Source organism: Arachis hypogaea, chromosome 3, assembly GCF_003086295.3.
Source record: "Arachis hypogaea cultivar Tifrunner chromosome 3, arahy.Tifrunner.gnm2.J5K5, whole genome shotgun sequence".
In the NCBI taxonomy this organism is placed as follows: domain Eukaryota; kingdom Viridiplantae; phylum Streptophyta; class Magnoliopsida; order Fabales; family Fabaceae; genus Arachis; species Arachis hypogaea.
The window spans coordinates 11238956-11252458 of record NC_092038.1 but is presented as its reverse complement, the minus strand read 5'-3'; the positions used below and the strand labels follow the sequence as shown (position 1 = coordinate 11252458).

The 13503-nt window shown below is 31.8% G+C and overlaps 1 protein-coding gene across 1 annotated transcript; it reads left to right on the top strand.

The window, feature by feature from the left end:
• Nucleotides 1-5348: 5348 nt before the first annotated feature.
• LOC114927504 (protein MAIN-LIKE 1-like) lies at nucleotides 5349-12836 on the top strand. The gene is made up of 4 exons (XM_029297513.2): nucleotides 5349-5465; nucleotides 10848-11563; nucleotides 11657-11747; nucleotides 11844-12836. The coding sequence occupies exons 1-4, from the start codon at nucleotides 5349-5351 to the stop codon at nucleotides 12834-12836; spliced, it is 1917 nt and encodes a 638-aa protein (XP_029153346.2).
• Nucleotides 12837-13503: the final 667 nt, after the last annotated feature.

Sequence of the window (13503 nt, the reverse complement as noted above, 5' to 3'; positions counted from 1 at the left end):
CATAATGGTCTCAAGACAAACATCTCCTATACCAATCACCTTAGTCAAACCATTATTATCCATCTTAAGCACTCCAAAATTGTCTGGAGTATTAGAAGTGAAGAACTTTTTCTTTGGTGTAACATGTATTGAAGCGCCACTATCGATTACCCAGTTGAACTCATCGTAAAAAATAAGATTGACCTTGTACTCATAATCAACAATGTTAACAATGAGAAGATCATCTAAAATAGCAGATACACGATCATTACCACCATCATCCTTCTTTTCTTGCTTATCTTTGTTCTCCTTTTTTTAAGGAAAGCAATATTTTTTTACGTGACCCATTTTATGACAGTAATGACACTCAACATTCTTGTATCTTGACTTAGATTTACTCTTGCTTTTACCTCTACCTTTTTGACCTCTGCTCTAATTTCTCTCCCTATTTTCAATTACTAATATTTCGGATTGTGACGAAGAATTATATGTCTTCCTTCTCATCTCTTCATTTAAAATTTCACCTTTAACAAGTTGCATGCTCACTTTACCATTCGGAGCAAAATTAGTAAGAGAGATACGAAATATCTCTCAAGAATCTGGTAGAGTATTTAGAAACCACAATCTTTGAACCTCGTCTTCAAACTTTATTTTCATACTTGACAACTGATCAAAAAATCATTAAAATTCATTCAAGTGATCTAATACTTGTACTCCTTCATTGTATCTCAAATTCAGCAACATATTTAACAAGTACAATTTATTATTGCTAGACTTAAAAGCATAAAAGAATTCAATTTGATTCTACAAAGCACTATCATGAGTCTCATTAGCAATATGATTGTAAACATTATGATTCACCTATTACCTAATAAAATCACAAACTTGTTGTTCAAACTCCCATTGTTCATCTATTTTAGACTCTGATTTTTGTGTAAAAAATACGAGTAAATGTGAATTTTTGACAAACAACAAGTTCTTCATTTTGTCCTTCCATACATGGTAACTAGTGTATGTTCAAACTTATCTTCCTAGTAAAATTATTTGTCTCCATCTTTCAAGCAAGTTATAACGAAATGCCAAAATTGAACTCTGATACCAAATGATAGGAATAAAACACATAGTTTTTTACTTGCGAGAATAAGAGGAGCAACAATACTCAGTCATTACAAGTAATAACAGAACAATAATACCAAATAGTAGTGGAAACATTACATAAACCAGAAAATAGAGGTAAGCTAACACACCAAGATTTTTAACGTGAAAAATCTTCTCAATGTGAGAAGTAAAAATCATGAGTCACCAAGACTAGGAAATAGCTTCACTATGATGAAAAATAGGATACAAGAGAGTCACAAATTACTGTACAAAACGTGCATACAACAAGCCAAACAACCCAAGTTTCAAAGCTCATAAATAAGAACAAAGAAGATGAAGATACCACAAAAATAGAGCCTCTATCCGAGCTCAATTTCTCCAACCATAGGCCTCCAATCAAAATCTTCACCGTTCAGAGTGAAGACCAAGATGAGATAATATACCGTCCAAATTTCGCGCCGATCCAACGGTGAACGAGTGAGAAACGAACGTTTGAAGTCTGCTGCTCTGCTGAAAAACGTCGACAATGTTCTCTTTTTTCATTCTCTCTTAATGCTTGTATTTTTGACAAAATGAGATCTCTCTTTACAATTCTAGCACATCTTCAACAAATTTAACTATCTATAGATCTGGATACCAACATTTGGGTCTTTCTCAACATAAAAAAAAGTCTAAAATCTAATAAAACTCTAGTCCAACTGTCAAATCACTCTTTCATATTACCGAACATCACAAAATGAGTTTTATTCTCCATTTTTTTAGTTTGGTGAACGATTTAAAGTGCGTTAGTGCATAGCTGAAACATTTTGTTTATCAGTTTCTTTTAGACCTCCAAAATGGTTAGTTGAAGTAGTTAGGCCAATTAAGCTCAATATTTTAAAAATTAGTCCAAGAAAAGAATTTAGGGTGAACCCAATGTTTAGTTATACACCAAATCTTAAAAAATATTGTTTAAATATATGCAACAGAAATGGAGGCAAACTAACAAAGACGACCATAAACGAGGGTGAGGCAAATGTAGAAACAATGGGGTTTTGGGCTGATGGGTTGGAGCAGGGGCGGATTCATAAATCTTTTGAATAGGGGTCGAAAATTAAATATTTATATAATTAAGTATTGAATTATATAATTGATGATATTGTTTTTTATTATTATTTTTAATAAAAAATTATTAATAAGTGCTATATTAAAATAAAAGATTCTACTAAAAATAATAATTTTATATTTGATATCATTCATAATAACTAAATTTTTAATTTTTACCCTTTATTATTATAAAAGATATAACATAAATAATATAGATCAATTATGTGGTTTAATTTTTAGGAATGTTATGAGACTTTCAATTTTAAATTAATTCGATTTTATATAAATTTCAATTATAATTAGATATTTTTTATTTACCGGAATTAATGGTTCTTGTTTAAATAAAATTCAAAGTTTTAGTAAATGGAGATAAAAGAGAGTTATGTATATAATTTAAATTAAATAATTAGAAGTTTTGATTAATATTATGAACTAAAAAAAATTTATTTATTTATCTATAAATTTAAATTAGAAGTATTTAATTAAAAATAATTTGTAATTTGAAAAAATAAAATAGTATTCTTAAAATTAATTATATTGATTAAATTTGGTTTTAAATTAAAACTCTACTCAAACCCTAAATTTCTAATTCTAAACCCTAATTCCTAATTCACTAATCCTAACCCCAATTTCTAAAATACACACACGTACCCCCCAACTTGTTAACTCCTCGGTGAGCCACGCTATCCTCTCCTCACCATTTACTCACATTCATTGCTACACCCCCTTTTCCCAAAACCTAACACAACTTCAGAAAAGACCAAAAGAATGAAGAAATGCTGAGGGTAGAAGAGAAGGTGGAGGGGCTGCTGTCTTACTACTGCTACAGTCGTGTCCTACCGCTGTGGATCCCATCATGAGCGTCGCCATCGATCTGTCTTGGAGCCGCTGTTCTACGCATTGTCGACGAAGAGCAGAGAGAGAGAAAATGCGATGTAGGAGAGGACACCGCCAGCTCTATCGCGCCTGGTCACTGTCGAGCTCACCGTCGAAGATGCCGCCGCCATCACTGTCGAACCATAGCAGTTGTAGCCATGCCCGTTGCAGTCGTCGTTGACATTGTAGCAAAGAAGGAGGAAGGATGCACGAACAGAAGAGGAAGAAGGAAGTTACCAGGATCCGTCACCGCTGTGTTGGGAATAAGGAGTATGACCACAATCCAATCAATCATGTATCAAATAATTTGTTATTGTTATTATATTAAAATGTTAATATAATTAGGTTCTTGATTAAATTTAGAGATTTATCATTGTGATAGTGATCATAATATTGATAGATAAATCTTTTATAATTTAATCTAAGTTATTCTTGGTCATAGGATTATTAAAAAGGACATTAATAATTTGGAAAGATCAATATACATACATACATACATACATATATATATATATATATATATATATATATATATATATATATATATATATATATATATATATATATATAATGGTCTTCATTGGATGAAGATTAATAGATCTCATTTATTAAATTATATATATAGATGGTGCGTATAGGGATATGATCATTGAACTGACTCACTCTGAGAATCCTTAATGGTTACAATTACTGCATATTTGTCAATAGGATATTCTCAAGATGAACATAGTAATAGAGTTTCCTTTGATCTGCGACTGTCATAGTAATTAACAATGTATTTATTATACTTTGATTCCGAACACCTAATACCTTAGGGTGCTAGTTGAATGGACATTGGGTATGATTTAAATACTTGTAGAATTAATGATTAGTCAATAAGAAATCCGTCAACTCTCAGTAAAGAGTTTGAACTCTATGATTATAATGACTGAGATGAATAAAACCTTGGCCAAGGGGATTGAATGAATGAAGAAATGAGTTTCTTAGGTCATTCACAGTTCATTATAATAATGGTAACAAGTAAGAGTTTGACAATTAAATCATACTCTAAGGGTTAACCAAGAGCTAGAAAGATAAAAGGAATAATACTTTGTTCTTCTGAGGTTCTTAGTAAAAATATATTACTTTATAATATCGGGTCATTGAGGAGTGTTGCTAGACGCCAACCTTGATTAGTAAATTTTGTATGACTAATTACTACCTGCTTAGTATTGAACCTATGGGGTCACACACTAACGAGTGTTCTAATCTTTGCTATAGAATTATTTAATTATTATTTTGATTTGACCAAATAAATAATTATATTAATTTAAATAGAATATTATTATATTCTTTGCTAGCACTAAGAATATAATAATAGTATGGTAATTGAGAATATTAAATGAGATTTGAGAATAATTAGTTATTCTATTTCTAAATTTGAATTCTAAATTTGGATGAGATCCTACATGATTCCGTTTTCAAATTGAGTTATGATATGATTCATAAAATTTGAATGATTCAGATTTGGAATTTCAAGATATGATTTAAATTTGAATTGAGAATCAAATTTAAAATCAATAACATATCTCATACTATATATATGTATGTGGAGAGTAAATGAAAAGAGAGAATAACAAGAGTTTTATTCCTTTACCTCTACATACATAAATATATGTGAGCCTAATTTTTACAGAAGAATTTTATGGCATGTAAAGAGTTGCAAAAGCTTTCTCAATTTAGATCAGATGTCCATTGGTCAAGGAGTTGACAGCAAAGGTTGGTCTCGGTGTGGATACGCATAGAGTCTTCGTACAATCGAAGAATAAAGTTTTTACTAAAGCGTCTAAAGGTATTTAAATCTGATCTATATATTATTGGAATAAAGTTTAAGCACAAAATAGATCTTTAAGGTTATGAACACATGGTAATCCTTCACGCCGCCATACCCCACGTCGTTGCCGTCGCCATTCGCGGAGGGTGAGGAAGCAAGTGCGCCAGAAGAGAGTAAGAGATACCAAAGCTGCGAGAGGGAAGAAGTGACGAACAAAGCTTTTGCAGGAACCGCGAGCCAGAGGAGCCACCGCCACCATCCGAGCTCGCTATTGTTGATGATGGTAAGCCAAACCGTCGTCTTTGATGCCAGAGAAGAACACTGGAGCTGCTGTTCTGGTTTCGATTCCTCCATTTTTTAAATTGTAACACTCCCATCTTTGTTCTGCTTCAAACTTGTTCCTCTGCCATGTTCATGTTCTAATCCTAGTCACATATTCTTATTTTATTTTTGCCACTTTCCTTCTAAAATTTTGTTGCAACTAGTATTGGTATCGATGCCGTTTTGGAACTATTGTAGCTGCTACTCATTCTGTGTGAGGCTACTGCTGCTACGAGATTGGAAAAAGGAATTTGACGTGGTTAATGATTTCTTCGAATTCCGGTTAATTGAGGTAGGAGATGTATTTTAAAATTAAATGTTTTAATTCACGAATGCCAATGGGTCTAGTGAGTAACTGTAAATAATTTATAAACATTTTGTGTGATTAATTGATAGAGATAAGCTTGGATTGAGGTTGTAAAATTGTGATTGGTGTGGTATTGAGAATGATTTTGATTCGAGGCTGTGATTCGTGAATAATGATTTAATTATTTAAAAGTAACTAATTACTCGAATTCCTGGTTACGCTGATTTCTTGATTTAGTTGTGAAATTGAGATTTATTTATGGTGATGGATATTGTTGCAAGCTTGTTTGAGAATTATTGGTTGCTGGATACATTAATTTTACTGAATAATATTGTGTTGAGTGTTAAATTGATTTAGGCTTGTGCTCGGTTTGAAATTATTATGATGATGGTTTGACTGTGATTGTTTGGTGAGTATTGAGAATGAGTGCTTGTAAATTTTGGTTATATTATCAATAACTTTGGTCACTAAACTGAATGGGTTGAGAACCTTATTGTTTTGATCGTTGTTGAGAAAAAGATCAGTGAACTGTGGAGATTAAGGTTTGATGAACCAAAAATAGATTGAGCTTGGATTTCTAAACTGATTTCCTAAAATTGATTCCTTAACTGAAGCAATAATTTTGAGGTTTTATGAATAATTTTAGAGTTACCAAAAATTATATGGCGATAAATTAAAATATGTTGATTATTAAGAATTTCGCTGATTTGATAATTATTGAGAAAAGGGCTGGTGAATTGTTGAGAAAGGGGAAACCTGTAAGGGTGGCTAAGTCCGAGTTTTAGAAGAAATGTTGTCGAAATTTTATAAAATTTGAGACTTTATTTGAAATGCTATTTTTAAAAGATTTGATTTTGAAAAATTAAATTATTTGAGATTTATTTAGTTAAGAAAAGATATATTCTATTTTGCATTCAATTTATTAAGAAAAGTATAATGTTTTAAATCCAATCTTTTGAGAAGAGATTTCATTTAAATTATGATATGAGTTTGGTTTGATAAGAAAGAAAAGAAGAAGAACGAAAAGTAAAGGAAAGAGAGATAATTAAAGGAATCTCTGCCACAGGAGAATAGAGAACAAAGATTAAAAGAATGCATTAATTGAAGAAAATCTCTGCCACAGGAGAGCAGAGGGCAAAGATAAAGAACAACCTTTAAAAGACTATTTGCCACATGAGAGCAGATGCGACTTTGTTTGGGCATTAGTGCCAAATGTATAGTGGAGACACCCACACACTGGGAACTGTTTTCCAGATGTAAGCACATTGATTTAAAAGTCACACTGTATGCGGCCAAGGCATAAGACTTATAAGCACACTGTATGCATCTGGAAAGTCATATCTGGGACTCGTACCCGGGTAATATCGAGAGCGGGTAGACAACCGACACATGAACTCATGACCTGCGTAGGACTAGACATGCATCATCCTTGTTTGTGCACCTGCATTTGGTTGTGTTTGCCTGTTTCTCTGTGATTGTGCTGTTTGTCTTGTTACAATTTGTTTATGTGTTGATCTATTTCTTGTGCTATTAGATTGTGATTGAGATTGTTTTAAGTTCGAAAATTTTAAAATAAGGTAATTAATTATATAAAATAAAAGTAAAAAGTATTTTAAAGGTTTAACAAAATAGTTTTATTGAGTAAGTTACTTATATGCATTATATTCATTACTTTTACGGCATTCAGATTCCCTACTGAGAACGTGTAGTTTGTTCTCACCCCAAAATCTTCCACCCTTTCAATGACATAGGTTCGAAGACTCAGTATGAAACTGCAGATGATTAGTAGATTTACTTATGATTCCTATCGCTTTTATAGAATTTCCTCCCCTTGTTGCTTTAGTTTCTCCAGACGGATATGTATTGTATTCGAGTTTTATATTAAATTTATTTGTATAGCACTTATTATTAATAGTATTTATGTGATTATTATTATTATTTAAAAATCTTTGATATGTGGTTTTAATTAATAGAAACAAAATTTTGTGAAATTTAGTAACGCCTTAGTTTTGGTACAATCATGACGTGTTAAAAGTTAGGGTGTTACACATTTAAAATAAATTAGTAAATAAAATATATAAAAAATTCATACTAATATATAATTTATTTAATATGTTATTATTTTAATATCATGAAAAAATAAATAATATTAAAATAATTTTATTTTTATGTATATATTTTTTTTACTATTCAATTAGAATTTGTTATAAAATTTAAATTATTTTTTATAAGATAATAAATTTAAAAGTTAAGGAAAAAAATTAAAAAGATAGAAGAAACAATAAAAAAAGAATTCATTCAAACAAATGGTTAATGAAAAAATAAAGAATAGAAAGAACAATTAAAAAAATTTATTGATAAAAATAATTGGCCTAAAAGAATATAATACACTATTAATTCAATTTGAAGTCAAGTCATAGGACAAAGAATATTCTAATTAGCCACTGCTAGACTAATAATTCAATTTTAAAGTTAAATACATCATTATATAATATATAAAAATTTTAAAATTTTTTGGCAGATTATGATTCCCACTGGAGTCTCTCTAACTCTGTCCCTAGGTTGGAGGTTGCAGGTGATGGAGTTGAGGGTGGAGACTGGAGAGTAGGGTATATGCTGGTGTGGTGTACTTAATTTAAAAATTGAAATTGAGATTGAAATTAGGATTAAAATTTTTAAATTGAGATAACTAAAGAGTAAAATCCAAATAAAAAGTTGATTAATTTTTTACTATATAAAAATAAAAAATAAAAATACTTTTGAAATTTATCAAAAAGATTAAGAATAAAATAGTAGAAAATACTACAATAATATAGAGTATTTTTTAGAATTATTATGTATTAAAAAAATTAAAATTCGTCAAAAAATAAATTTTGACACTATTTTAACTGTGAAAATATGTTAATAAAAGTTTTGTCAAAAATAGAATTTTTGACATATAAGTAATTGTAAAAAAAATTTAAATTTTATTTTGATAAATATTGGCCATAAAAAATACTTTGTTAGAAAAATTTGAGAATATATTTTTTGTGATACTTATTAATCGTCAAAAATACTATTTATTTTGACACTTATTGACCATAAAAAATTCTCAACAAAAATTTTTAACAAAGAATGAGATGAGATATTGAAACTGAAGAATAAACTGAGATTTTGAAGATAAAAAATGCGTAATATGATCCTAAATTGAGAGTAGTGTGATGCCAAAATTGACAGAACTCAACGAAGAAAAAGAATAATGGAGTAAGTTGAAAATAAATAAGTGTCAAAATTGAGGAGTAATTTTCTACAATCAAATTATTCATCAAAAAAACATAAAATATTTGACATTTGTGATATTTGTCAAAAATATATATTAATTTTTACACTTAACTATGGCCGTTAAAAAAATCATGTTAAAATAACTCTCTTTTCTTGTAGTGAAAATTAAATGTCAGAATTATTTTTTTAACTATTCGTTAATATTATAGGAAAAACATAGAAATTTATCCTATTTTTAAATAGGAAAAAAAAAAAGATGATGGGAAGGATAAAAGTTGACTTTGATTATTCTGTTTGTGGTCGAGAAAACTTTAAAGTTTTGTTTGTGATTCATGTTACCTATATATAAAAAATTAGTCAAATATATAGAGTATAATATGTATTAAACTATAAAATATTTATTAAAATAATGAAAAATATACATTTGTACACAAATTCATAATAGTTATTTTTATGGGTGCATATACCATCTTTTAACTATATATAGAGGAGAATTAATTGTTATACCACAAAAAAGAGATGAACGAACAAATGGTGGCTTTTTAATTTTGATATGGGGATGGCGTTGGTGTTGTTCGACGTTATGGGGGTTTGGGGTGTTTGACGGAAATGTGACGGCGCTGGTAAAGAAATCGGTGGCACCGATTGGGGGGAAGGAAATCGGTGGGACCGATTTGTGGAGAAGGGAGGTGCCGAAATCGGTGGCACCGATTAGTGACCCGTTGCCACATGTCGCGCATGCAGGTGGCTCCCGTGGTGGCCCGTGACCCTTATCTCTATTTCCCCTACCGTATACCCCTCTCTCTTTCACTCTCCAACACTCTCTCTTTCACTCTCAACTTTCCCTTTCTACTTCCTCTCAACCCCACTCCTTCACCATTGTTAGACCACCACAGATCAGGGAAAGAAAAAAAAAATGCCAAAAAAAAGAAAAACTAAGGAAGTAAATCAACCGGAACTTCATATTGTTAATTATCTTGGAGATCTAAATCATGTAAGTTTTTTTTTCATAATTTTATTTAATGATAATGATAGTGATAATTTTAGATTTTATTAACAGTATATATTGTAATGACACTAAGTAGAAATTAGAAATTAAACATATATGTATGTATTTTATTATTAGGTGGTTAGAAATAGAAATAAAAATAGGAATAAACCTTGTATGTATGTATGTATGTATGGAGATGAGATGAATGTTTGTTTGTTGAGATGAATGTTTGTTTGTAATGGTGATGAAGATGAAGCTCTCTGGGTAGTGTATTTTAATGTAAAAAAAAGAAAAAAAATATTTGAAAAAATAGTACATTAAAAAGAAAGAAAAGAAAATCTGTACCTAATAAATTGGAATAGGGAGATATTAATATATTGTTGTTGTTATTGTCAGCGTTAGTAATCGAATTTAATTAATTGTTACGATTAATAATGAAAATTTTATTAGTTATTTTATTTATGATCGTTAATTATTATGATTAATAATAAAATTAGTATATATACAAATAGTAATAATAATAAAAAATTAGTATGTTGTTTGGTTTATATAAATAATAATAATAATAATAATAATAATAATAATAATAATAGTAATAATAAATAATAATAATAGAAAAATTAGTATGTATGTTATTTGAATAATAATAATAATAATAATAATAATAATAATAATAAATTAGTATGGTACGTTTTATACGAATAATAATAATAATAACAATAATAATAATCATAATAATAGAGAAATTAGTATGTATGTATGTATGCTGTTTGAATATAATAATAATAATAATAATAATAATAATAATAATAAATTTGGTATGGTTTTTTTATACGAATAATAATAATAATAACAATAATAATAATCATAATAATAGAGAAATTAGTATGTATGTATCCTGTTTGAATAATAATAATAATAATAATAATAATAATGATAATAATAATAATAATAATAATAATAATAATAATCATCAGAAATTAGTATGCTGTTTTTTTGTTTGAATTGGTTTTATGCTGGGAATTAGTTTTAATGGACATGTTAAGTATACTTGTGTTATTGAATAATATAGTTGTGTTATACTTGTTCTTATACTGGAAAATGTGGTATTGTAGGCTTCAAGGATGTTGATGTGCGATCATTTACACCCGCCGGATCCATATAACCAAATTGTTGAGGCACAGTTACGCGAGACTGGATTTTATTATGTATCCCAAATTGGAGTTATTAAAGGCCAGTCAGCAATGATTAATGCTCTGATTGAGAGATGGCGGCCCGAGACTCATACTTTCCATTTTCCGGTTGGTGAGTGTGCCGTGACCTTGGAGGATGTGGCGGTAATTCTCGGTCTGCCAACAAATGGTCTTCCGGTTACAGGTCCGACCATGAGTAGCTTTGAGGCATTGGAAGCCGAGTGCTTGCACCACTTTGGAGTTGCACCCAGCAAAAATGAATGCAGAGGGAGCTTTATAAAGTTAACGTGGTTTAGGGGTGTGAGAGATCGTATAGTGTTGAATGATGATGTTAGCATGCAGATGTATGTAAAGTGTCACATAATGTTGTTATTTGGGAAAGTTATATTTGCAGATAAGTCGGGTGCAGGGGTGCACTGGAAATTTTTACCCTTGCTCCGCAACTTCGGCCAGATCATACAGTTTAGTTGGGGTTCGGCATGCCTGGCACACTTGTATAGATCATTGTGCAGGGCAACTCGTGTCGACTGCAAGGAGATGGACGGTCCACTGACACTGTTGGTCAGTTGGGCTTGGATTCGGCTACCATTTCTAGCGCCGATTCCTGGCAATCCCCGAGTGTTTCCAATTGCAAACAGGTAATTTTGATTAAAGTATGCATTGAAATAATTGATTTAAATTGTATTTTGTTTATGGTAAGATAAGTTAACAAATGGATTGTCCGTCTGCAGGTGGCATAACTGGGACCGTCAAAACTATGCCTACCGATATAAAACGCTTGCCCACTACAGGAGGTTGTTGGATGATCTAGAAGAAGGACAGGTATTGTGTAAAATACAAGTACCTTGTGTAAATTCTTAAGTGAAGTAATTGTTGTGTAATCATCTTACTGGGAGAATTGTCTAGTTTCTTTGGCAGGCTTATGGCATTGGATACATCGACCCAGACGTAATTCCCTTAGCCATCCGTCATAATTCGGTGGTGTGGAGTACCACAGTGCCACTTATATCTTTTGAATGCATCGAGTGGCATGCTACTGATAAAGTCAGGAGGCAATTTGGATTGACACAGGGTGTTCCTAGTGAAGTGCAGGATCTAGGTGCATCACATGGGGAAGTTCTAACTGGGCCTAAGAATCAAGATTGGACCAATACCCACTCGCGTTGGGTGATGCAATGGATCAATCGATATAGTCACATTCTATCTGAAGACTTGGAGCATTTACATTATCCGTTAGAAATTTACATGCATTGGTACCGAGAGGCATATGGTGACCACTTGCAATTGTCAAACCTTGTTTTTGAAGAGAATCCAGAAGGTCCTCCACCACCACCACCACCACCGGCACCAGAACCGGAACCGGAACCGGTGGCCGTACCTCCACCACCACCGCCACCGGAACCGCCACATCAGGGGGTTGAGTATTTTGCACCATATGTTCCTTACACGCATCCGTCTGATTATTACTCAGCGTCAGTCCCGTCACACCATCAGTTTTGGGGTGGTCCACATTCTGAGTATGGAGAGCAACCTTCATTCAGTCAGCTACTTGGTTTGATGGCATCGGGGTCGCACCAGTCACATTCAGGTAATTATATTGACATTCCCACCGACCATCAAGCACATTTTGGTGGAATTACTCCAGCTAGGAGGTCATTGGATTTGGGATATCGGGGTCGCACTTCATCTGATAATTCTGGTGCCAGAATGTCTGTTGACTCGAGCAGAAGTAATGAAGCGGCGGGAGGGATCATACAAAGTGGAAATCCTAGACGTATTCCGATGACTCTGATTCATGAGAGTCATAGAGCAGTTCATCAGGATGAGGTTGAGGATGAGTCTGAGGATGAGGTTGATGATGAGGATGAGTCTGAGGATGAGGGGGATGACGCTGATAATGTGTACTATTAACAGGATTGCAAAGAAGTGCAGAAAGATATACAAAGATATCAAGTGGGCACCGAGGAAGTGAAGTTGTAACTAGTTAATTATTGAGAATGTTACCTAGGTTCTTACTACTATTTAAGAAATAATGTGTACTATTGACTCATTGAGTATGTTAACTAGGTTATTATTGTTAACTAGGTTGTTATTGTTGACTACGTTTATTTGGTTATTGATATCTACTTATTGATTTTGTAGACTACATTGTTATTGTTGTCTATGTTAATTTCATTATTAGTATTTAGTTATTGAGTATGTTAACTAGGTTGTTATTGTTGACTATGTTAACTAGTATTTACTTATTGAGTATTTACTTAATGAGTACTACACGTAGATTGTTATTACTTCTTGCGTATCTCCTATCGTGTATGTTAATCAGGTTTGAAATGAATATAAGCACTGGTTGGTCAATTCAAAAGTCAATGTCGTACATAAATGAAATCCAAACGAAATGTAAAAAAAGGTAACTACTACTATTCGGTTGGACCTGCACTCGGTCCACCACTTTGACGACATCTACTGCGACTATGGCCCTCGGCACCGCATTGCTTGCATCGCCTCGGGCGACGCAACATACGAGTGTCCATCTCATTCAAGAAGCGGGTCATCTTCGGCCGGCCCTTGGCAACCCGTC